Source organism: Macrobrachium nipponense, chromosome 30 (genome assembly GCF_015104395.2).
Source record: "Macrobrachium nipponense isolate FS-2020 chromosome 30, ASM1510439v2, whole genome shotgun sequence".
Lineage (NCBI taxonomy): Eukaryota > Metazoa > Arthropoda > Malacostraca > Decapoda > Palaemonidae > Macrobrachium > Macrobrachium nipponense.
The window spans coordinates 6,073,917-6,098,798 of NC_087218.1; the positions used below are offsets into that span (position 1 = coordinate 6,073,917).

The following is a 24,882-nucleotide window of genomic DNA, read 5'->3' on the forward strand; positions in this document are numbered from 1 at the left end:
ATCGTAAGTAAGTGCTCTTTTCATTTTATATTTTTTTGACCTGTATGCCCGTTGCCGAACGAATGCGCTCGGCACGGAAACTCATTCAGTATGAAAGTGGAATCGCAAGTACAGTATTCTTTTTCATTTTCATATATTATTTTTTATTGTAGCAATACTCATTTTGGATCAGTTTCCGAGCTTACCCGGAGATTGATCCTTCCCCCTTTTTATTTTGAATGAAGTGAAATCGCAAGTGCAGTTCTTTTCATTTTCATTTTTTTTTTTTATTGAGATTGCATTGTTTTTGACTGGGGGGATCAATGTTCCGCTATTCACGGGAATTGATCCTTCCCCTTTTTTATTTAGTATGAAGTGAATCGCAAGCGCAGTAGTCTTTTCATTTTCATATATTTGTTGATTGCATCAATTTCATTATGGATCAAGGTTTGTTTCCAGAAACCTTGATCCATAAAGGTAAGGAATGAAACCTTTCAACCCTTGCGCTCGTACCGAGGGCGCAAATGCGCTCGATCCGAGTCCTTATTCATTGTGAAGTGAATCGTTTAGCAAGATGCATTTTCATTTTGTTCCTTATTATTGATTGCATCAATATTATTTTGGTTCAAGTTCCGCTCAGTCAGGGAATTGATCCTTATGCCTTGTATTCGTGCCGATGGCACGATTGCTCTAGGGCTCTTATTTTGTTGTTGTGCAGGGGTACTGTGCGGGGGTGGGGAACGAGACCCCCCACCCCCCCCCGCTCAGTTTCCCACAGATGGCTCTTCCCCTTGAGGTTATCGGCGTTCTTCTCCTCGCCCGATCCGTCGAGCGCGGGGGAGGGCGCTCGGTGCCCGATATACAATTGTATTAGGGGTCTTCCACTCGTTCGGGAGGGATCAAACCCCCGCACGAGGGGATTTCCCCCCCATTAATCGCTACTACTATTATTTCCGCAGGTGCTACTGCCACGAGCGTGGACCTTGGTGAGGTATGGGCGTCCTTCCAATTGCAGAGCGTGCTGGTGTCCAGGGGCTGCGGTTCTATGTCTGGGCCTACTGCGGTCACCCATGGAGTGGTGACCACGCAACCAGGTGACGACGTCCCTCCTCACCTGGTGTACTCGCCTCACGTGGTAACAGTCTTGCCTACAGCCGCTGTGAAGTGCCGTTCGCCGTACCGAAGAGGGGGCGTGCCGCCGCCGCTCATGGTTGCCGCGCTGCAGCGCCACACTTCCGCTGCCCTAGAACTCGCCCCTGGACCTGCCGCCGGTACCAGGATGTTGCTGGCTGCTGCTCCACTTCCTGTGTGTTTCCGGTGCTGCCTGCCGTACCTGCCGATTCTGGGCTGACTGTCCATGCAGTTGCTGCGCTGGCTGTCCCTGCCGTTGCTGCGCTGGCTGTTCCTTCCGTTGCTGCTCTGGCTGTCCCTACCGATGATGTGCTGGCCGTGCCTGCTGTTTCCTGAGGATGCCCATACCTGCTGATGTCGTCCCTGTTCGTGGTGGTACTACCCCAGACTTTGGTCTGTCTGTACAGGTGCGTCCGGCCCTGTGGCTTCGGCTACAGCAGCCCCGGCTCCGCCCTGGATAGCAGATCTTACGTCTGTCCTGAGGAAGCTGACGAAGAGAGGAGGAAGGTGTCGTGGTCGTCGTCTTCATCTTCTTCATCGTCGTCGGCCGCCGCCTCTTCCCCTTCGACTTCTAAGGCTTTACAGCCGAGGAAGAAGAAGGTCGCCTCCTCCTCCTAAGAAGCTTCCTCGGGAGCTTCTCGGGACCCGTCTCACCTCGGTGGGACGGGAGGGTTCCTTCCGCTGGTCCTCCTGCTCCTTCGGGAGCGGGGGCCCGTCCTCTTCTTCCGCAAGGAAGAAGACTACTGGGGACCAGAGGTACCGGCTAACACCGGTACTTCCTCGCCTGGTGTCAGTGGTTCTGCCACTGCATCAGGGTCCGTCTCGGCCTCTCGTTCGCGGGAGGTACCGAGTGTACGGTGCGCCTACCAGCGACCGTGCAGCCAGGAACCAGACCTCTGAGTCCGCTCAGCGTCAGGTTCACGGCACGGGGCGGAAGACTGGTGACAGCCGCTCATGCGACTCTCACCAGACCAGCTCTCACTCTCGCGGTGAACAGCTGGCTACCCGGGGACGTTGACGGTCCACGACCGACCACGGGGCTGAGGCTGGGAAGAGGTCCCTCCCGTTCGCCGGTGCCAGCCACGGCTGGAACCAGCGACGTGACGTGCCGTGAGGACAAGCACCGGTCTCACTGCGACATGGAGCCTGCAGGTCGCCTGACCGTCGCTCTCACAGAGAGCGATCGGGTACGGCAACCAGCACCAGCTCTTCTGACACTCGAGATCGGGGCCGCTGTGCTCATCTCCAGCCGTTCTCCACAGCGAGACGGTTCGACCAGGCCTGCAGCTCGATCGTCACCGCGGGTTGACGATCGCCTGCAGCCCTCCAAGCCTGCTGGTTCTGCCAGCGAGCGAGCAAGAGGGAGCGTCAGGTCTGCCTCTCCGTAGCCTTCAACCCTCCTCGGGGTTACACCGGGAGGAGCGAGGTATTGAGGAGTGATCGTGAGGGGGTGCGCCACCCCTCAATGATCCCACCACGACGCCTACGTGCCAGGCACGGTTCTTGGGGACCGGCCAGGACGTATGCGCAAGTGGATGGGGAAGACCGAGAGGGCTGTCGCTGTTCCCCCTTCTTAGGAGGAAGGTTCTCGGAATATGCTCTTGTTCGAAGGGCTTAACGGTCCCACTCTGCAAGATGCTGTGACTTCCGAGATCCAGAGGAACTTTGCCGAGGTTACGCGCTGATTCGTCAGCACAATGACCTCGGAAGGATCGCCGCTCCCACCAGCAGAGGCCACGTCTCGGCTCGAGTCGTTTTGGGGCCCGAGAGGGAATCCAAATCGACGGTGGGTCGGCCGCGATCGAGCTTGCCGACTGGGTTGAGCCAGGTAGTCTCTCGTCTCCGGACAAGAAGGCTCTCTCGGTTCTGGACGGTCGAACAAGCTCCTTCACCTCCTCTACTGCGACAGAGGCGTTTCTACGTGTCTTCGGACATCGTATTTATATATCCCTTCGGTCCTCCTGAGGTTTCGACCTCGACGAGGACTGGAATAAGTTCGAGCGGTATCGGCTCTCTCCTGTCAGGTCTCGATCAGCCCCAACCAGACGACGTTCACAGTGGAAGGACGGCATTCCCCTCACCTGCTGCCGGAAGTGGGGGGGTGTCTGGCCAGCCATTGGGACCCGGTCCAACAGCAGGCGTACGTTCCAGGGGCATCGAAGGACGTAGCATTGAGACAGGAGATCAAGACCATGCTGAGCAAGAGAACTGTAGAAATCGGTACGGATCAGTCACCGGGCTTTACAGCCGACTCTTTCCTGGTGGGAAAGTCTACAACAGGGCTGGCGCCAGTGATAGATCTCTCTCCCCCGAACCGGTTGGTTCGCCAGACCCGGTTCACGATGGAGACGGCACGCTCAGTGCTCGACTCTATCAGGAGAACGATTTCATGCTTTCAGTGGACTTGAAGGATGCGTATCTACAAATACCCATTCATCAGTCCTTCAGAAAGTACCTCCGCCGCTTCATCCTCGACGGGACGGTGTACCAGCTCAGGCCACGTTGCTTCGGTCTCTCAACCGCCCCACAGGTGTTCACGCAAGTGTTCACTCTGGTGTCCTGCTTGGGGCCATTCGCACGGGATATGTCTGATGGGGTATCTCGACGATTGGTTAGTCCTGGCGAGCTACCGCTCGCAGTTGCTACAGGACAGGGATCGACTGCTCGAGTTCTGTCGCGATCTGGGGATCGTTCTGAACTTCGAAAAGTCCGATCTCGAGCACAAGCAGAGGATGAAGTACCTGGGTATGCTGATCGACACGGTAAGCAGAATTCAGGGAGGCAGCCAACCAGTTCCTGTCCTCTGGCTAGGAACAGGTAGCTCAGCAATGGCAAGTCGTGATCGGGACACCTGTCGTCACTCGGGGAAGCCAGTCCCTAACGGGCGTCTTCACCTGCGGTCTCTTCAGGGTGAGAACCAAAGGGGGGAGGAGTTGGTCACAGGGCGACGTATCCCCCAAGCTTCCATGGTCACTGACACAGGAGGTGAGGGCAGGACCTAGCCAGGTGACTGGACGACAGGAACCCCTTAAGAGGAGTGCCTCCGCGCACTCTCACCCCCCGGACATGCAGCTGCTCTCAGACGCATCGACCGAGGGATGGGGTGCACACCTGGAAGAGTTGCGGACTTCAGGAGTGTGGTACGAGAACGACAAGCACCTTCACATCAATGTACTGGAACTAAAGGCAGGCAGTTTCCTTGCTCTTCCTGCTCTCCAAGAGTTTCCAGGACCGCTTGATGGGACACTCAGTGGTGTTGATGTACGACAACACCACGGTGGTGGCTTACGTCAACAAACAGGGGGGGCCTAGTGTCTCTCCCGTTGTATCAGTTGACTCGGCAGGTGCACGAGTGGGCCGAGGCACCACTCAATAGAGCTGTCGGCACGCTACATTCCAGGGAAGGAAGGTAGTAGTAGCAGACACCGCTCAGCCGTCGGGATCAAGGTGATAAGGACCGAATGGTCTCTACACCAGGACGTGGCGGAAAGGCTCTTCGACCTGTGGGGGGCGACCAGTCGAGGATCTGTTCGCCATCCGGCACATCAGGAAGCTCCAGGTGTTCTTCTCGGCCGTGCCGGATCCATGGGCAGCTGCAGAGGGACGCTCTTCAACACCCGTGGGACAACCTCTTCGCCTATGCCTTTTCCTTTCCCCCGTTTCAGCCTGATTCGCAGGGTGATCAGTCGAGCACTGGTCATCCCGAATCTCAGGATGATCCTGATGGCTTCCAAATGGCCACAGGCCATTTGGTATCCGGACCTGCTGGCTCTTCTCGCAAGAGAACCGAGGAGAGATTCCCCATTGGCACAACCAATTCTCGGCCAGCCACACGTCCGAGGCGGTACCACCGAGCAGTCCAGTCCCTACGTCTTCAACGGCTGGCTGTTATCCACCTTCTCTTGCGAACGAGAAGCTTTTTTCGTAGCGCAAGCAACAGAGATGGCTGGAAACGTCCGTCAGTCCTCTGCAGCTGTGTACCAGGGGAAGTCGGCCGTCTTCGGTGGTTGGTGTCGTAGACGGGGCCTATCTCTTCTCAGACCACTCTTCAGCAGGTAGCGGATTTCCTCGTTTTTTTTTTCCTTTTTTTTTTCTTCGCCGAGGAAGCTCCTCTAAGTTCCCACAGTCAAAGGATACAGAGCCGCCTTGTCGCTCGTCCTGAAACTGACGGGATTGGACATCTCGAACTCGTTCGAGATCTCCTTGCTTAGGAGCAGCTTCCAAAGGTCTTGCCAACCCAGGGAACTCAAATGACCCTCGTCTTGCTGGACCTGGCATCGGCGAAGAGAGTACGGAGCGTCATGCAGATAATGATTTGGATGAGAATGCTGCTTTGGTCCTGGAGTGGACGCTACGGCGCTATCTGAAGAGAACTCGACACCTCGGGCCTGAGTGTCGACGCCTCTTCGTTAGCAACGGGTCAACAAGAAAGAAGTATCAGGAACACTCTTTCGTCCTGGCTGCGTGAGGTCTTCAGGAGGGCGTATGAGGCTGATGGTAGTGACGACATCCGTACGTCCCGTCCGAGAACTCACGAAGTCAGAAGTATTGGCCCCTCGTTGGCGTTTCGTAAGAACTTCTCCGTGGCGCCAAGGTATGGAAGGCAGGGGTCTGGTACAAACCAGACCACCGGCAACTTCCTTATACCTCTTGGATATTGCCCATAGTTCCTTGGATCGGTTCCTTAGGACCCGTGGTGGCTGCTCAACACGTCGTCTAGCTAACCCAGACCCTAGCAGGCTGAACAGCATCGAGTTCCTGGTGTGACTGTATGAATAGATAGTGATGAGAAAGTGACTGGCTTCTCTTTCTATCTTTTTCTTCCCCTCCATCTACCTGTGGGTAGAGGGATACGGTCATCACCCTGCTGGATAAGGACGAGATGCCGGTGAGGCTATATGACAGAGCCCCATCCTATCCCTTTCACGAGGGATGGGAGCAGAATATCCACCACTTCCTTCTACAAGGGGGGGAAGTGGATGCCTACAAGAGTCAAAACCATGACTTTAACTTTGCTCCTGTACAGGAACAAGTTCTTACATTGCTGGTACGAAGAGATACGCTTGCCTCTCTCTTAGTACTACTCGGTCCAGAGGTCTGACCATTGATCCTGCGGTGCACACCCCGATCAATCGGACAGAGGCTTGGATCCCTCCCTCGCTCTTACGACCAGGGAGGCTTCCAAGGTTGGGCGAACACCAGTCTGTTCACAAAAGACTCAGATTCCACCCACCAAGAAGTGAGTCTTCCTATTGTAAAAGGACCGAAGGTTTGTATGCCGTGTCGGAACAAATGACAATTTGTCTAAAATTGCATTTTTCCTAACTATACAAACCTGAGGTCCTTTACACATAGCCCCACCTCATGCCACCCCTCACTCTGCCAGTTTTTTGCTTGGGCCAAAAGCAAAAGTGATTTGTTTACCTCCCAGTCGCGCGCGCGCGCCTGTCGGACAAGCAGTTAACTACCGAACCCCTTGTTCGAAAGCTTACGACCTATCCAGCTGCCGCTAGTACCTTCCTATTGTAAAAGGACCTCAGGTTTGTATAGTTATTAGGAATGCAATTTTAGACAAATTGTCATTTTTTATTCCATACTACCAGGTAAAAAAGGTATTATCAGAGAGAAAAAAAATGCTTGTCTTCTTTTCTATTTGCAATTGTATATGAGCTGTAGTAACCTAAATTGTTTCCTATGGAAATAACCCATCACTTGTGAAGGATCCTCGGCACAATTTGTAGTCAGTCACTGAAACTTTGTAACCAGAATCTGTATTCCCTTGTGTTGAAGATGCTTCAACCTTCTTATGTCCTTCCTTTGGACCTGCTCTCTTATCTCTTCACTCTAGCAGTTCTGCACATAATCTTTTTTCGTCTCATTGTCTTATTACTTTCCTTCCTATAATAGTTATATAAAAACTTAGCAAATTTATAATACTTATATAAAAACTTAGCCATAAAATTTACCAGATTACTTATCAGGACTTCTGTCTATGATTTGTATTCAAGGCTACTTACTTGTATTCTTTTCTACATACACTGCTTGTGTTCCTCCCATTCATATCGCAGTTCACTCATGCTGTTTTGCTGTTTCCAACACATCCCATTTCATGCACTCAGCCACGCTGGCATATACATACAGTGGCAATAAACTGTTCATCAGTCTTATTTTCATTATGTCCTCCTTCCCAAACTTCTTCCTATTCAAGGTCTCTAATCAGTGACTATATGTTTGTAAAATTCTTCCCCATCCTCACTCCTTGAGACGCATTCCTTTCCTGATACTTCACTCCACTTTTACTCTCCTTACTTGTTCTGTTACTCCGTCTTTAAAAGGTTTTTTTATTTCTGATCCCCTATACGTACTCATAATTGTCTCATAGAATTTAGCCAACCTTGCTTTCAAAAAACTTTATAGCTCTGGTACCCAGAATCTTTTATTTTCTTACTCTGTTACACTAATCCTTGAAATTTGCTACACTTCTCAAATCAGCACTGTTCTATTCCACTTCATGTTCTACCTCACTCATCCCGTTCAATGAGTTTTCATGATTCAAAACCCACACTCATTCGATGACAAATATAATGAAATTGTTTTTCTCTTGTATCAATCACCCCTTTACTTAGACAGTCTGCCATTGCACAGTACTTTGTGCCTTTTTCTTTTCTTCCTTCAAACTCTCTATGTACTATTCCCTTTTCATTACTCCCATTGCTTACTCTGATGGGCACTATCACAGAAATAGAAGTCATTTGACTTTATCCTGCTGTATCTTCTAACCCCTCACATTTTCATGTCAATTTTCTCATTCATTCTTTCCTCAGGGCTCTTAGTGGCACTCCCTCTTCTCTTCTTTATTCTCCTCTCATATCCTTTCCATTTCCTCTTTCATTGTAGGATATGAATCAAAGTGTAGGTTCCAGAAGAGATAGAAAGTGTATCATGGAAATAAAATTGCTGAAAGGAATTGAAGATAATGAAAATGAAAGGTGGTGAAAGTAGAATAAAGTACTAAAGCTGCTAATAAGAGGAATGAAGCAAAGGATGGAATATCATTTGAAGAAAGCTGGCGAGAAATGGGATGAAAAGATTGCTGACACTAGGAGAAAGTGCCAAACTATCAGTGGTCACATGGACTTTTGCAGGCTCCAAGCCTAGAAGAACACCAAGATGCCTCCGACTTATTGCTCCCTTTTAGTGGTGGTGTGTCTAATTTATAGGTATACAGTACACCGACATTGTGGGATATTGAGGACCTCATTCTCCTGCCTAAATAGCAAATCAGGATTTTGACAAAGTTTTTTATAACTCATCATATAGGGTCTATCCTTATCTCATCCCCATAAATCTTGCTGTTCTGACTACAGTTTACAATAAACTGAAAAAAAGATGATGATGCATGTGTTGTAACATTACCTCCTGTCTGACAGACAAAAGACTGAACTTGGGGCATTAAGACTATATATAAGTACACAGTTTGTATTATAAAACAGCAGTCTTGATATTCACATAGATTCTTCATTGATGTGTCAGGGGTATTTTAATCACTACACAGTTCATGGCATTAACCCCCTTTTATTAGAATTTTCAGGGACCATGGTTTGTGTTAATAGGAATGTTTTATAGTTGACTGAAAACAATGACTTTTTAGATTTCAGGGAATGGCCAAGTTCAATATCAAAGAAATATTCATCAGCGAATTGAAAAAACACAGAGTGCAGTATGACATTCGTAAACTTCATGTTGGGGATTTTTTGTGGATTGCTCGTGAGCGTTCTAGTTTTCAGAGCAGCTGTAGTGAGGTAAATATCAAATTTAAAGTTTTATCTATTATTAGAATTTTTAAATTTTCCAATTGGTAACTTACTTTTTATTGCTAGGGCATTATTGGATTTTCTTAAGTAAGTCTTGGTACTGATATCCTTCATGATCAATTCACAAATAAATAGTCACATTAATTGGAGTAGCTTTCATGATTTAACAAATCAGGTAGTCTTATTGTTGACAGTATACGTCATCAGCTATCAAAATTTTGATCATTACTGATTTAGTTCTTGCTTGCTTTTATGCTGGTAAGAACTGACCTGTCTCCTTATGAAGGCATTATTAAGTTTAGGTACCCAGAATGATGAAAATTATAAAGGTATGTTGGTAAAAAGATATGTACTCATTTCTGTATTAGATTAAAACCTTTAAAACTATATTCACAGTAATTTAATTTTATTTGTTTTATGCAGAAATGTGGTATATTTAACCTTCCATTCCTTAATTGTGTACGTAATACTTGAGTGTGAGGTAATTTGTCCATTCAACCCAGTAAAGCTTGCATACTTGTCTGGATACACTTTATATGACTATTATATGCTGGTAGAGGGATTTAAGAGCATGCCCAGGAAGGGAGGGAACATGTCTGAAGGCAGTCATAATATACTGAAAAAATTATTTATTTTTAAAAATTGCATTTATGATAATAGATTACCAAGTTTCGTTCACTTTTGATTATGTGGTATTAATAATTTCATGATGGAGTTATGAAATATTTATAATTATTTACTGATAAATTGAAATATAGTCATAAGCTTTTCTTCCAATTGTGAAAGATGGTTTGTATTAACATGATGTATAGATAAATCACATCTCAAGTAATTTTTTTCTCATCTTTGCACAGGTCTTGTAAAGTCTTTCAGAACTTGCAGTTTAAAAATTTTGCTAAATATCTTATGGGTTACTTATATTTTCCATTTAAGCCAAAGGAGTTGGTCCTGCCTTACATAGTGGAACGCAAGAGAATGGATGATCTAGCAAAAAGTATAAAAGATGGAAGATTCAAGGAGCAGAAGTTTCGTCTAAAGCAATCTGGATTGTCAAACCCCATATACTTGGTGGAAGAATATGGATCACAAAATCTAAGGTTAATTGAAAATGTTGTTTGGTTTTAGAATTTTTTACCTCCTTGCTGTTTGTTTCGTCATAACTCCATTAGTCTTATATATGCCATAGACATTTTGTCCCTAATATTCATCAGTTTTTTTAACACAAAAAAAAAATAATTTTTGCATGAACTTATTTATCAGTGCATCAATTGTCTACCGATACTTGTAATTTTTTTTTTTATTAAAAGTTTGTCTTCTGTGACCTAGCAAATTACATAAATCTTGTTTTTATTAATCACTATTACTGTGTAATGGTGATTTTGTTACAGAACATGTTATTTGCTTAATATGCTGGTTGCTTAGATGCAGATGTACTATTGTGTTTTGCACTATTGTGATTTGAAAGCATTTAAATTTTTTATGTACAGTGGACCCCACTTATTTACAGTTCTAGATTTGCGGCTTCACCTATTTGCTGGTTTTTCTCTGGAACATATGTACACATTATTTGTAGAAAATTTGCCCATTTGCAGTATTTTTCATAGAGAAATATTCACTGATTACTGAATCTCATATTTCATGACCAAATGCATTTTATTTATAAAACGTAAAATACTAGGGTATAAGTGGTTTTAGAGTTTTTTTTTTTTTTTTTTTTGAAGCATCAAAGTAGCAGTTATAAGCATTTTTAGAGGGGTGTCAAGTATTCACAGATCTATACCAGTGTTGACTATTTTTTGTACTTTATTTGCATCTTTTACGCTGTCTTAACATAACTGTCCAGACCTCACAGGTAAGTCTTGTCATATCTTAATTTCTGGTCTCTACAAAAACCCTCATCATTGTAGCAGCTGTCATAACCAACCAGATGTGTACACCCATCTTCACGGGTGAAATATGTTGGAAGTGGTTGCCCTCTGTGAAAAGTCAGACAAAATAACAATTTGTCGAAAATTGTATTTTTCCTAACTATACAAACCTGAGGTCCTTTAACAATAGGAATATACTCGGCAAAGCTGGAATTACGGCCCGTTGAATCTTGAACAAGGTGGTAGGCAGTAACTGCCGTGGGGCAGGCTAGCCTGCCCGGATGTAAACACTCCACTATGCCTTTTCGGCCACCCCAGGTTCAGATTGAGGGGTGGCATGAGGTGGGCATATTTGTTAAAGACCTCAGGTTTGATAGTTAGGAAAAAATACTATTTTCGACAAATTGTTATTTGTTCCCATACGTAACACAAACCTTTCGGTCCTTTAACAATAGGAGAGTCACTGATTGGTGGGAGGAATCTGAGTGAGCCTCTACAACTGACTGGAGTTTGCGCACCTAGGCTACTCCTCCCGGTCGTAAGAGTGAGGAGGAGTGCCCTGCTGCCTCTGACAACTTGATCAGAGTATAGGAGCTGCGTGATCAAGAGTCAGACTTCTGGACCTTTTCGAAATGAGTGAGGGATTGTGACTCATCCAAAAAAGGTCTGTGAAGAATATTGGCGTCGGAGACATTAATGCAGAGTTCTGGGAAGGGTGCATTATTGTCAGTCTCCTTCCTCCCCTTACTAGAGGAAGGAGCGGGATTGCTTCTATGATTCTGATAAGAACATAAAAAAGGATGCTTATGTATAGGCTTACCGCATCAATCGTCCGACCAGCCAGTGAGAGTTCGAGTCCTATCCTCAACCCGAAGGACGAGGAATGGAGAGACGAGGCGTGGAAGGGGGAGAGCCAGTCACTCTCGCATCCTTCTTACCTCTACAACTGCACACCATGGATGAGATGCAACTTGTCCTGTCAAGGAGCTGGGTAAGCAAACACATCTTGCAAGCATCCACCACTGGTTCAGGGAAATGAGGTTCCAAGGACCTGTGGCATCCCGGAGGGAAAGAAGAATATGGTCGCGAGGACCTATCCATCTTCCTCTCCGACATATTCTTTGGAGTGATGTCCAGTACCCATACTGTCTATCCGTCTGCAGCGAAGGTGTCTCGCGGTCTTGTATCCCACTGCAGCGAAGTGTCTTCTTCCCAGCTTTATCCAGGGAGGACATCTATACACTGGAAGTAGAGCTGGCAGGGCGGGACAGGCGGTGTCTTCCATTATACATCCACAATTCGGGTGAACAATGAACAATTGCACACCTATGAAAACGAGATATATCTCAGATGTCTCAAGAAATCATTCCGCATTATCGCAGTGGCAGGTGTGATGCAGTGGGAGACTAGGCTACAGACTTCTGTTACCGTGCGGTAAACAGAAAGATGAAAGCGAGTTTATTGAGATATCTCTGTCTGAAAATTCTCGGCCATGTCCAAGGCAATGCAGTAGAGATGTGGTCATTCACGTATGTGAGAATTCCAGCCAACCAGAGACCTAAGTCTGTGATTGCCGGGCAGAGATTCGTTCGGTAGTCAATCATTGCAGAGGAGAGAGACATAATCCGACCGTGCATCTCGGAGAGCCAGCTGGTACTGGGCTGCAGCAGGCAGCCCATACACCGCTAGCTCCGCTCGTCCAATCGTCATCTGAGTTGCCAGGTAAGCCATTTCCAAGAAGGAATGCGTTCGGCTAGAACCATCGAGCGCAAAAAATACGCTCGAGCATTTGCATTTAATCGAAAAAACCGGATTTCGGTGAATGCAAACGCTAAGGTGTTGTTGTTGTAACAACACATAAGTATCTCAAAATCGAAGCTGGTACTCCTGGGAGGTTTGCAGGGCAGTCCTGAGTTGCAGTTCAATTAAGAAGATACTATTCGTCTCAAGTCACAACCCATAGAGTTAACTACAGTATGTGCCTACACCTCAGGCAATTCAACTGATAACAGAAGCATGTTGTGAGGGCAATATACGTAGTATATTTTGTAGGTTCCTGTACATAGACCTCCATCCTAAATTCTCTTCCATTCGAGGAACAAGAATAAGGACTGGAAGCCGGCACCCTTCATTCTCTAATGAAGAGAGTGAAGGAGAGGAAGACTTCTATGGTGATAACAGGATACCGAAGACGATAGTTCGAGCCGAACTGGATGTTCACGACCTGTTTCTTCTCTATCCTGGGGTTGGCCACCTACTGAGGCAACGGACCGTCAGGTCCATCAAGGCTAAGCCCCTCCCGAGGTATTCTTCTTTCAGCAGCAGTGCCTCTCTCGAACGCTAGAAATTCCAGGAATTCAAGCCTTCGGTGAGATTCCCGATTGTCGTAGTAACAGTTATCTGGGATTCTTGTCTCGCCCACCCACCTGGACCGTGGTTTCGCCCAAGTGTTTGCAGATCGTAGAAGACCAAAACACTTGGAGAGTGCTAGAAACTCCGAAGAATTCTAAGCACTCGGCGAAACCCCACCGAATTCGTCAGACGATCATTGGGTGGTGGTCCTCCCGATTCCCGTAGAAATCGAGGATAGGGCAAGATCCTTCCTCAACGACGGGGACTTACGTCCGGTAGGACCCGAAGGTCTCCCAGGAAACGCAGGCCCCGACATGGAATCCTACGGAGAACGCTCTGCAGGATCCCTCCCCTTCCCTTCGTAGCCATAGGGAGAGGGGGAATGGGGGAGGAAGACTGGATACTCGCTCGCCTTCCCAGCGGTGCTAGCAGTCGGAGAAGTGAGTACGGGCAGCCATCACCGTGCGGTGATGGCCGCTCAGAGTCTAGGAAAACGTTTAAGTGTCTGGAGGACGAAAAAACGGTTTTTCCCGAGGAGGGTTACGAACTCGTACTGTAGGCTAAAAGTCTGCCGCCACCGTGACCGTCGTCTGGGTGGGGGCTGAGCGAGCACTTGACAGGAGAGAGCTGATACCGTCCCTCCGACGCGTCCCAGTCCCCCCTCGTCGAGGTCGAAACCTCTCGAAGAGGACGGAAGGGGGTGAGGCCCACCCCGGTCTATGTGTGCGTGATGGTCACTCTGCTGAGGAGGTTGAAGGGACAGTGAGCGAGACCTGACGCTCCTACCCTGCCTACTAGCAGAACCAGTAGGCTGGGAGGACTGCAGGCGATCACAACCCACAGTGGCGATCGAGCTGCAGGTCTGGACCAGCGGTCTTCTTGCGAGAAACACTGGGCCAAGGAATGGAGCGTTGGTCTCTTATGTCAGGGGAGCTGTTACGAGAGCTCCTCCCCTGCCTACCAGCAGAACTGGTAGGCTGGAGGACTGTAGGCGATCATCAACCACGGTGATGATCGAGCTGCCGGTCTGGACCAGCGGTCTTCTTGCGGGGAAACGTTGGACCAAGAACGGAGCGTCATTCTCTTTAGGAGAGCTGCTGGCGATCGGGCTGCACTGGTCGAGCGCCTAGACCAAGAGCAGCGGCGACGGTCCCGAGCGTCAGAGGAGCTGCTGCTGGTTCCCCTATCTGTCCAGTCCCGGGAGTGGCGGGTCAGGGGACCGGCAGAGTCCGCTGTTGCGTGGGAGCGACTCCCCTCGATGATCATCCTTATCGCCTCGCTCTTCCCGGTGTAGCCCGAGGAAGTTGAAGGTATAGGAGAGGTAGATCTGACGCTCCCCCCTCGCCCACCGGCAGAACCAGCGTGCTTTGGGGGGCTGCAGACACTCGCCAACCCGCGGTGGCGATCGATCTGCAGGCCTGGTCGAGTGGCTGGACCAAGAACGGCGGCGACGGTCCTGAGCATCAGAAGAGCTGCTGCTGGTCCCCCCCCTCTCCGCCCGGGCCCGGTCCCCGGTGTGAGCGGCTGTCAGGGGACCGGCAGAGTCTGCTGTTGCAGTGGGAGCGAGGCCTGTCCTCACGGCGCATCACGCCGTTTGGATCAGCCAAGGCTGGTCCAGGCGACCTAGGGGACCGCTTCCTTGCCTTTGCCCATGGCCGGTCTGGACCGTCGCGTCAACCCTGGGTACCGGCGGCTCGCCACAAGAGCGATCGCTGGCCTGGTTGGTGGGAGTCACCTGGGCGACTCCCACCAGTCCTTCCGCTCCGTGCCTTAATCCTGGTGCCGAGCGAACTTGGTTGCCTGGGTCTTGGCTGCACAGTCACCCGCAGGTGACCATACACTTGGTACCTCTCACGAACGAGAGGCCGAGACGGTACCTGACGTCGAGTCAGAACCTCTGGCGCCAGGAGAGGAGGTACCGGTGTTAGCCGGTACCCCTCCCCGTCATCTTCTTCCTTGCGGAAGGAGAGACGGGCCCCGTTCCCGAAGGAACAGGAGGACCAGCGGAAGCCCCAACTGTCCCACCGGAGTGGGACAGACCCCACGACAGACCCTTAAGAGGTCTCTGAGCGAGACTTCTTAGGGGGGAGGAGGCTACCTTCTTCTTCGGCTCTGGGGGGCCTCGGAAGTTGAAAGGGAAGAGGCGGCAGAAGACAACAGCAACACATTAATCCTGGTGCCGAGCGAACTTGGTTGCCTGGGTCTTGGCTGCACGGTCACCCGCAGGTGACCATACAATTGGTACCATTCTCGCGAACGAGAGGCCGAGACGGTACCTGACGTCGAGTCAGAACCTCTGGCGCCAGGAGAGGAGGTACCGGTGTTAGCCGGTACCCCTCCCCCCGTCATCTTCTTCCTTGCGGAAGGAGAGACGGGCCCCGTTCCCGAAGGAACAGGAGGACCACAGAAGCCCCAACTGTCCCACCGGAGTGGGACAGACCCCACGACAGACCCTTAAGAGGTCTCTGAGCGAGACTTTTTAGGGGGGGAGGAGGCTACCTTCTTCTCGGCTGGGGGCCTCGGAAGTCGAAAGGGAAGAGGCGGCAGAAGACAACAGCGACACCTTCCTCTTCTTCCTGGACTTCCTCTTCACCAGTTTCCTCAGGACAACTGACAGGTCCTCCATCCAGGATGGAGTTGGGCAGTTGTCGAAACAACACGCCCAACTGCATCTGTCCGGAGGGACCTGCGGAGTAGCAGTGGAGAGAACCCAATTCCTCGAGGAGGGCTACAAAACTAGCCTGGCAGGTGAAGCGTCTGCCACCCCGAGACTGGTCGGTCGAAAGTAAAGTGGTGTGTTTACATCCGGGCAGGCTAGCCTGCTCCACGGTAGTTACTGCCTAACCACCGTGTTCAAGATTATATGGCCGTAATTCCAGCTACGCCGAAGTATATTCCTATTGTTAAAGGACCGCCGAAAGGTTTGTATTCGTATCGGAACAAAGTGGCAATCAAGGAAAGTGGGTAATTATGTATACTCCATCCTCTGCAATGCGGCACCACAGAAAATTCTGGATGACAGAAACCAACCCTAAGAACACCCTTTGTAAATGTAGTCTTGCCAGCCAGCTCATTCACCAGATATATTGTTTGTCTTATAAAGGTAGAACAAAGCTTGCAAATGATCACTGCCATAGGTATAGTTCCTAATGAAAAATTCAGATCTTCTCCATAAGCATCTCCCCAGAATTGCTTACAAACTTTGCTACATCAGAGCTTAAGCCACTTTATAAGCACACTGTCTAAGTTCTGAACCCCTGGCACCTTTCAGTGTTTTCTGGCTTTCTCATTTTCAGCTAAAAAACTTGAAAAATCTACTGATTTTGTTCCTAAGTCATACACAATGAATGGTCTAATGCCATAACACTCACACAGTCTTTACAGATGTCCTTTCCTCTATTTTTTCTGGTAACTCAACTTCATTTTTTCTTGCATAGATGAAGATTGATGCATATACTTCTTACCTTTAGTCACCTCCTGGTCTCTTGTGTGGTATCCTGATTAGTTAAACATGCCTCTATAGGTTTATAATCCTTTATCCAAAATTCCAGCTCATGCTGAGAATATTCTATTAAAAGCTTTTGGTCTGTATGTCTAAGAAAAATACAAATTATTTAGAAAAAATTTTACCCTTTGCTGTAAAAAAAAGTCTTATATTTCAGGTGTTAACAATATTCTACCAGCATTAGTGATGTTAATCCAACTGGTCTTTGTCCCTTTCCTTTGATACTGATAATGATATGTTATTTTTGCAGCCTCCCTGAATCTACCTGCTTGCAAGCAATTACCAACACGCAAGTGGTAGATGGTTTTACGGTGAAAATTAACAAAGGATCAAATTGAGAGTGCAGCTTTTCTAACGATTATGACTCGCTGCTTGCAAAGTAGATACCAGGTAAGTTAATTACTCCTGGAGTTTAACTTATGGGAAATATAAATTACTTTAAAATGTTAGATTAATCCTTCAATTATCTGGTTAATAATTATAGCCAAGGGTCCATCACATAATGGCAAAATACACAAATGGGAGGTAAAAAAATTCAAGGGTGATCAAGAGCAACTCTGCACTCTTCGTCACCTAACCTTGTCGACACTACAAAACTGTCAGCGTTCAGTATACTTATAAAGAACAGCCATCACACTTTAAACTATGCAAAAGCATTTATCTACCTTTTTTTTCCATACTGTATTTGTAACAAAATATACTGCATTAATACACTTTGAAAAAAAAAATGCAATGTCTTTGTCTGTATATATACAGTGGTTCCCCCGTATTCGCGGGGATGCGTACCGCACACACCCGTTGCATAGTTTAGAACAACCCTGCGAATGTTTGGAAACTCCTATAAAAACACTAGAAACAGCCTATTTTGTTAGTTAAAACTAAACAAGAAAAAACCCACTAAAAATTTTCATGCTTGTTTTTTTAATAGTTTTATCACAATAAGTGCATTTTATGATGAATTCATCAAAAAAAAACCCACCCAGGAATTTGTGGATTTTCATACATTCGACTTCCCTGTCAGATATATACTTAGCTATAGACTCCGTCGTCCCCGACAGAAATTCAAATTTTGTGGCACTCGCTACAGGTAGGTCAGGTGATCTACCGCCCTGCCCTGGGTGGCAGGACTAGGAACCATTCCCGTTTTCTATCAGATTTTCTCTGTCGCCGGTGGTGTCAACATTGTTGCTACTACTTCCTGACTGGAATTCTTTTTTCAACGCAATTGATCTTTCGGCCGACTTTTGGTGACGTACTTGGATCGTTGTTTTGGCATTCGCTATCGTGGACTTGTTTTTGGACTTGCTTTTGGATTTTCTTAAGAATGTCTGGCTCGAGTGTTGGTGTGAGAGTGTGTGTGAATGAAGGCTGCAAGGTGAGGATGCCAAAAGCTTCGGTAGATCCTCACACTGTATGTCGACGTTGTAGAGTTGTTGAATGTTCTTTGGCTAACACCTGTAATGAATGTGAAAGGTTGAGTGCTGAAGAATGGAAGAACTCTAACTTCTTACATGAAGAAATTAGAGAGAGACAGAGTGAGGAAAGCGGCTTCTAAAAGCCTAAATAGATCTAGATCTAATGAACCTTTATCTAGTTCTGTAGCTTCTTCTCCTCATAATATGAATTATTCTCCCTCTGTATTGGGCCGTTCACAGTTTGCAAATCCAACAGATTCTGCATCAGAAATTGCAGACCTGAAGGCTTCCCTTCAAAGGATGCACAAGAAAAAATGGCGGTTTTGGAAGGTAAGCAAAGTGATGGTGATATTTCAAGTGAAGTAAGTGTCCCCCAGTGTAGTGGAGGGGGCGTCTGGTCGGCTCTGCAACGCTCCCAGGCCTAGACCTCTTCCAAGCTCCCTGGCCCAGAGGAGAAGGAAAGTCGAAAGCCTTACGGAGGTTGTGGAGATTCCCACCGATCAGGCGTCCCTTTCGGCAGGCTCTGTATCGCCTCAGACTGCCAGGGACCACTATAGAAAAAGCGTCCTGCGTGAGTGCTTCTCTTCTTCAGGATCTCCCTCACCGAAACGCGGGTGGAAGGACACGAATCTGTCTCGCCCATTGAAAAGGAACTGGAAAGAGCCTGCTTTTGATTCTAGCCCCGAGCACTTTCAGAAGAAGAAGCGCCCTCGGTTATCAAAAGAGCTAGGAAAAGAGTCGACTCCCTTTGCTGCAAGGAACCTCAAGAGCCTTCCAGATCTCCCTCTCCTCCTTATGAAGAGGAAAGAGAGGCGTCTACCAAGAAGATCCTGTTAAATCTACAGGAGCGGTTAGCTTCTTTGGTGGGAGTCCTATCCAAAGAGCCTCCTCGTAGAAAGGACAACAAGCTGCCTATTAAGAGGTCTAGACACCGATCTCCTGCCAGGCGCTACGAACCCTCCAGGGGAGATGTCGCACAGGCGGCCGTCGGGTCGTTGGGAACGAAGCACTGGACAAGCGAGAGAAGAAGAAGAAGAAGCGCCAGGCAACACCTGAAAGTGATTCGCTTAACAAGAGAGAAGTTTTCGCAGGGCGTGACGAGCCAACCAGGTGCAAGGCGCCAGATTAACAACAGGATCCTTCCAGGCGCCAGGCGCCAGCCAGGAACCAGGCGCCAACCAGGCGCGAGGTGCCAGTTTAGGCAAGATTCGCCAGTGATTAGACATAGGGAGGCGATGTCATTTAGTCCCTCACCTATGAGAAGTCCTTCGCCTTCGGAAAGAGTGATGTCGAAGGAATAAACATTCGAAAAAAGGGATCAGTCTCCTTCGGACCCTCTTGAGCTAGAGGAAGTATCAGAAGATGAGGCTCCCAAATAAAAAAGAAGGACTATCGAATTATAAAGTTCTAACGGCACTCCTTCTTAAAGAATATGGAGATTCTCTGACCCCAGCCGCTCCTCCTTCTCTGCGCTCTCTCTTTTCAAGTGCGAAAGCTCTGAAGTCATCGTCCTTCCTTAAAATGAGACCAGCCATCTCAATGAAGAGGGCTCTCCAGTCTCTCGGTTCCTGGATACAATCGAAAAAGGAACTGGGGAGGACAGTGTTTTGTATGCCTCCTGCCCAGACTGACGGGCAGAAGAGGCATATGGTATGAGACAGGAGAGAACATGGGACTGTCTCTTCCTGCTTCGGCAGAATCTGACTTCTTGAGTCCGTAGACTCGTCGGGAGACATGCCTTAAACTCGGCTCGAGCGACATGGGGCCTTTCGGAATTGGATCACCTCCTCAAGGGGCTTTTCCATGTCTTGGAAGTGTTCAATTTCCTGGATTGGTCCCTTGGGGTTTTGGCCAAAAAGACCCATGACACAGAAGGCCTAAACCCAGAAATTTTGTTGAGCATCCTGGCATGCATTGATAAAGCGGTTCAGGATAGTTCGGGAGAAGTCACCTCTCTCTTTGGAGTGGGAATTTTAAAAAAGAGAGCGGTTTTTTAGTTTCATTCTTGACTAAAGCCGTCTCTCCCTTGCAGAGAGCCGCTTACTTTTCGCTCCATTATCAGACCATTTGTTCCCTTCTCAGTTAGTGAAGGATATTTCACATTCTCTAATTGAGAAGGTGACTCAGGATCTTCTCATGCAATATTCTAAGAAGAATAGACCTGTGGTCATTGAAGAAAAGAAAGGTGGGGCTCGTACATCTCAACAGCCCTTTTGAGGAGGCCCGGCCTTCTAGAGCACCCTCCAAAAGCAAGGCTGGGGGGGGACGGAAAAGCGAGAGGAAGAGCTTCCGTTCCGACCCTTTAAAAAGGGTAAATGAGATCGAGATCCTCCAAACACCAGTAGGTGCCAGGCTACGGAATTTGCGGAAGCCTGGGCACGGATAGGAGCCGACACCTGGTCGCTGTCAGTCATCAAGAAGGGATATTACATCCCCTTCAAGGACAGTCCTCCCTGACGTCAACACCGAGGGAACTGTCCGCCAGATACAAGGACCCTGTACTGAGGGATACTCTTCGACAAATGGTAGAACAAATGTGGGACAAGAGGGCAATCGAACTGGTACTGGAGACCAGTCCTAGATGAAAGTGCACTGAACAGATATGTGGAGAAGGAGAAGTTCAGTATGGAAAAACATCTGCATCAGTCCTTTCAGCACTACGCCAAGGAGACTGGATGGTATCTCTCGATCTTCAGGATGCCTATTTCCACATCCCGATTCATCCTTCGTCAAAGATGTACCTTCGTTTCATGATGGAGGGAAGGATCTATCAGTCAGGGCCTTGTGTTTCGGCCTGTCCACAGCTCCTCAGGTTTTTCACGAGCCTGATGAAGAATGTGGCAAATATCTTCACCTAAAGGGAATAAACATCTCCCTCTACCGAGACGACTGGCTCATCAGGGCCAGATCGCAGATACGTGTTTGGAGGACCTTACAACGACACTAGACCTTATAAGGTCACTAGGATTACTCGTAAACCTCGAGAAATCTCAGATCATCCCCCAGCCAGAACATGGTTTATCTGGGATTCGGATGGATTCTCGGGGTTTTCAAGTTTTTCCTTCTCAGGAAAGAATCACGAAAGGTTGCGGAAAAGTCTCCAGCTTCTTAGGGAAGGAGCGCAGTTCAGCGAGGGAATGGTTGAGCCTTCTGGGGACCCTTTCCTCGCTGGAACAGTTCTTTCCTCTAAAAAGACTTCATCTCCGTCCAGTACAATTCTTCCTAAAAAGGGTTTGGAACTGGAAGACAGGAGAGCTCACCGACACATTTCCGATTCCCCTAGAGGTGAAAGATCACTTAAAGTGGTGGCTGCCCCCTCTAGAGGAAAACAGAGGTGTGTCCCTGGAAATTCGGAACCCAAACCTAGTGTTGTATTCAGACGCGTTGGAGACGGGTAGGGAGCAACCTTGGGAACAAGAGAATGTCAGGCACCTGGACAGAAGAACAGTTGTCATGGCACATCAACTGCAAGGAGTCTCTTAGCCATACATCTTGCTCTAAAGGGCTTCAAGTCGATAGCCAGAGACGGGGTAGTTCAGGTAAATTCAGACAACACCACCGCTCTGGCTTACATACGGAAACAAGGCAGGACGCACTCGTTTCTTCCTCTACGAGTTAACGAAAGACCTTCTAGTATGGGCACATCAAAGGAACATTATTCTACTGACAAGATTTGTCCAAGGAGAGAGGAATGTGAGAGCGGACAGGCTGAGCAGTAGGTTCCAGGTCCTTCCCACAGAATGGACCTTCCACTCAGAAGTGTGTCAGAGCCTCTGGTCACTTTGGGGAGACCTAACAAATAGAGCCTGTTCGCCACGTTCCTCTCCAAAAGGATACAAGATCTTTTGCTCGTTGGTAGAGGACCCCAGAGCATTTGCAGTAGACGCCCTTCTCCTAGATTGGCGTCAGGACTAGATGTGTACGCCTTTCCCCCATTCAAGATCCTGGGGGAAGTGCTCAGAAAGTTCGTGGCCTCAAAGGGGACAAGAATGACTCTGATAGCCCCATTTTGGCCAGCTCGAGATTGGTTCACAGAGGTAATGGAGTGGACGGTGGACTTCCCCAGATCTCTTCCAAACAGGACAGATCTGCTCAAACAACCCCACTTCGAGAGGTATCATCAAAACCTCCCCGCTCTTGCTCTGACTGCGACTATCGAAAGACTCGTCAGAGCGAGGGGCGGGTTCTTTTTCTCGCAAGGCCTGCAAGCGCAATCGCTAGAGCCCGCAGATCCTCTACAAGGCGAGTATATCAATCGAAGTGGGAGGTGTTCAGAAGATGGTGTAGGTCGAAGAAGCTGTCCTCCTCCAATACCTCTGTGACCGAAATTGCCGATTTCCTTCTTTTCCTGAAAGAGAAATCTCACCTTTCTGTTTCCACCATAAAGGGATACAGAAGTATGCTTTCAGCCGTATTCAGGAATAGAGGCCTAGAATTGGCTGACAATAAGGATCTGCACGATCTAATTCGGTCGTTCGAGACTTCAAAGTCAGGAGAACCAAGAGCTCCGAGCTGGAATCTGGACGTAGTCCTAAGATTCCTGACTTCGGAAAAGTTCGAACCTCCTCATCTGGCCTCCTTTGGAGACATTGCAAGAAAGTGTTTGTTTCTGTTGTCTCTCGCTACGGCGAAAAGAATTAGTGAACTGCACGCCTTAGAGTCTCTTGTGGGTTTTAAAGGAGACTCTGCCATCTGTTTGTTTCAGACTCTGTTTCTAGCGAAGAACGAGAATCCTTCAAAGCCCTGGCCCAGGAGCTTCGAAGTAAAGGGCCTGGCTAACCTAGTAGGTAGGGAGGCAGAAAGGTCCCTTTGCCCGGTCAGAGCACTAAAATTCTATCTAGATAGAAAGAAGCAGATGGGGGGTTCTCAACAAGGTCTATGGTGCTCTGTAAAAGACCCGAAAAGACCTATGTCAAAAAATGCCTTGGCCTTCTTTGTTAGAAGCGTTATAACGGAGGCGCAAAATAACTGCCCAGATGACTCCTTTAAACTTTTGAGAGTAAAAGCTCACGAAGTTAGAGCAGTCGCGATGTCACTTGCTTTTCAAAGAAATATGTCTCTAAAGAATATCTTGGAAGCGACATATTGGAGATGCAATTCAGTTTTTGCATCTCATTCCTTGAAAGACGTTCGGGTAACTTACGAGAAATGCTTTTCTCTAGGTCTGTTTGTGTCAGCGGATACGGTCCTGGGTATTGGAGCAAGCACCGATCCTTAATTTTATTATACGTGCGTAACCCTCTTGTTGGATATGTTCTTGACTTCCTGCTGGAAAGAGTGTTAGATGTCGCACAGGCGGCCGTCACTTTTGCTCAGTAAGGAACTCGGGTTGTATCTGACTAATAGAGGGGTACAAATTTTTTTTTTTTTTTTTTTTTTTTTTTTTTTTTTTTTTTTTTTTTTTTTTTTTTTTTTTTTTTTTTTTTGTACTTTAATGTGTGTGTCTTGACTGTGTGATTCAAGTTATTGGTTGTTTGTGAGGAGTTTGGGGGATAACTCTTGACAATCTTAGAACTAAACAACAGGTGTTAGGATCGGGTGAGATCGGGATCGGTTGTGTGCTCCTTAAATAAAGCGTGTTGTCATGTTAGTGGATTAGCACCCATTGACAAATGCCAGTCAGGCTCTGCCGAGTAAGTGGATAAGACCCCATCGACAGACCCACAAGAACTCTTGGCCACAGATCAAATACTCGCTAAGGCTCTTGAGGCGAAGCAGACTCCTAGGCAGTAGCCACGAAGTCTTCCGCCTAATCAGGTAGGAACCAAGGTCTATAAATACCTACAACATATGTTGTTTACCTGTCTATTTCAGTAGTTAGCTGTCTCTTACCCTCCACCAAAGGGTGCCAATCAGCTAAGTATATATCTGACAGGGAAGTTGAAGTTATGAAAAATTATATTGTTTTGATACAATAAAGTTTCATACATACTTACCTGGCAGATATATACGATTAATGGCCCACCCCAGCCTCCCCGCAGGAAACAGGTGGAAGAGGAGAAAATCTGATAGAAAACGGGAATGGTTCCTAGTCCTGCCACCCAGGGCAGGGCAGTAGATCACCTGACCTACCTGTAGCGAGTGCCGCGAAATTTGAATTTCTGTCGGGGACGACAGAGTCTATAGCTAAGTATATATCTGCCAGTAAGTATGTATGAAACTTTATTGTATCATAACAATATCAAATTTATCATAGAAAAATACCACGAATGCGCGAATTTTCCGCGAAAAAATGCGGGGAAACATTCCCAAGAGAAATCCGCGAATGCGTGAGTCCACGAATCTGGAGAACGCAAATACGGGGTCCACTGTATGTATGTATATATATATATATATATATATATATATATATATATATATATATATATATATATATATATATATATATATATATCTATGTATATCTATCTATCTATCTATAATTTTTTGTTCAAGTCAAGACCATTATTTGTGGATTATCTTTTTATAGTTCAGTTGCATTCGGGAGTGTTCTGTCACTTGTTTGTCCCTTTGGATTCCTGTAGAAGTCTTGTGGTTTTCTTAGAGAGAGAGGATGAAGTTGTTACTTTGTATATTTAATGCAGGCCATTGCTCATTTGTACTTACAGCTTCTATTTCCAGTCTGTGGAACCAGGCTTCTCTATGTATGATCTCCAGCTTCAGATTTTGGATGTGGCATCCACACACGTACTGCTGGAACATAGCCCATTGGCTGTAGTGAGCTTGTAATTGTCTGTGTAGTGGTAGTGTGTTTTATATGAAGTAATTGCTGAGCTTAAAGTTTCCCTTCAGTACATCCAAATTTGTAACTCATACTG

General features: G+C 47.5%; 2 protein-coding genes across 2 annotated transcripts in view; both read left to right on the plus strand.

The window, feature by feature from the left end:
- The window catches only part of LOC135201937 (crossover junction endonuclease MUS81-like), a 203,486-nt gene that overhangs the window by 55,927 nt on the left and 122,677 nt on the right, over nt 1-24,882 (plus strand). The gene's annotated exons all lie outside the window — the stretch shown is intronic.
- Nucleotides 1-24,882, plus strand: part of LOC135201963 (crossover junction endonuclease MUS81-like) — a gene marked incomplete at its 5' end in the record, with an annotated part of 69,128 nt that overhangs the window by 35,409 nt on the left and 8,837 nt on the right. Inside the window, 5 exon segments of the mRNA XM_064231242.1 lie at nt 8,761-8,912; nt 9,858-10,021; nt 16,900-16,969; nt 16,971-17,039; nt 18,305-18,426. Coding sequence (XP_064087312.1) covers nt 8,761-8,912; nt 9,858-10,021; nt 16,900-16,969; nt 16,971-17,039; nt 18,305-18,426 — 577 coding nt within the window.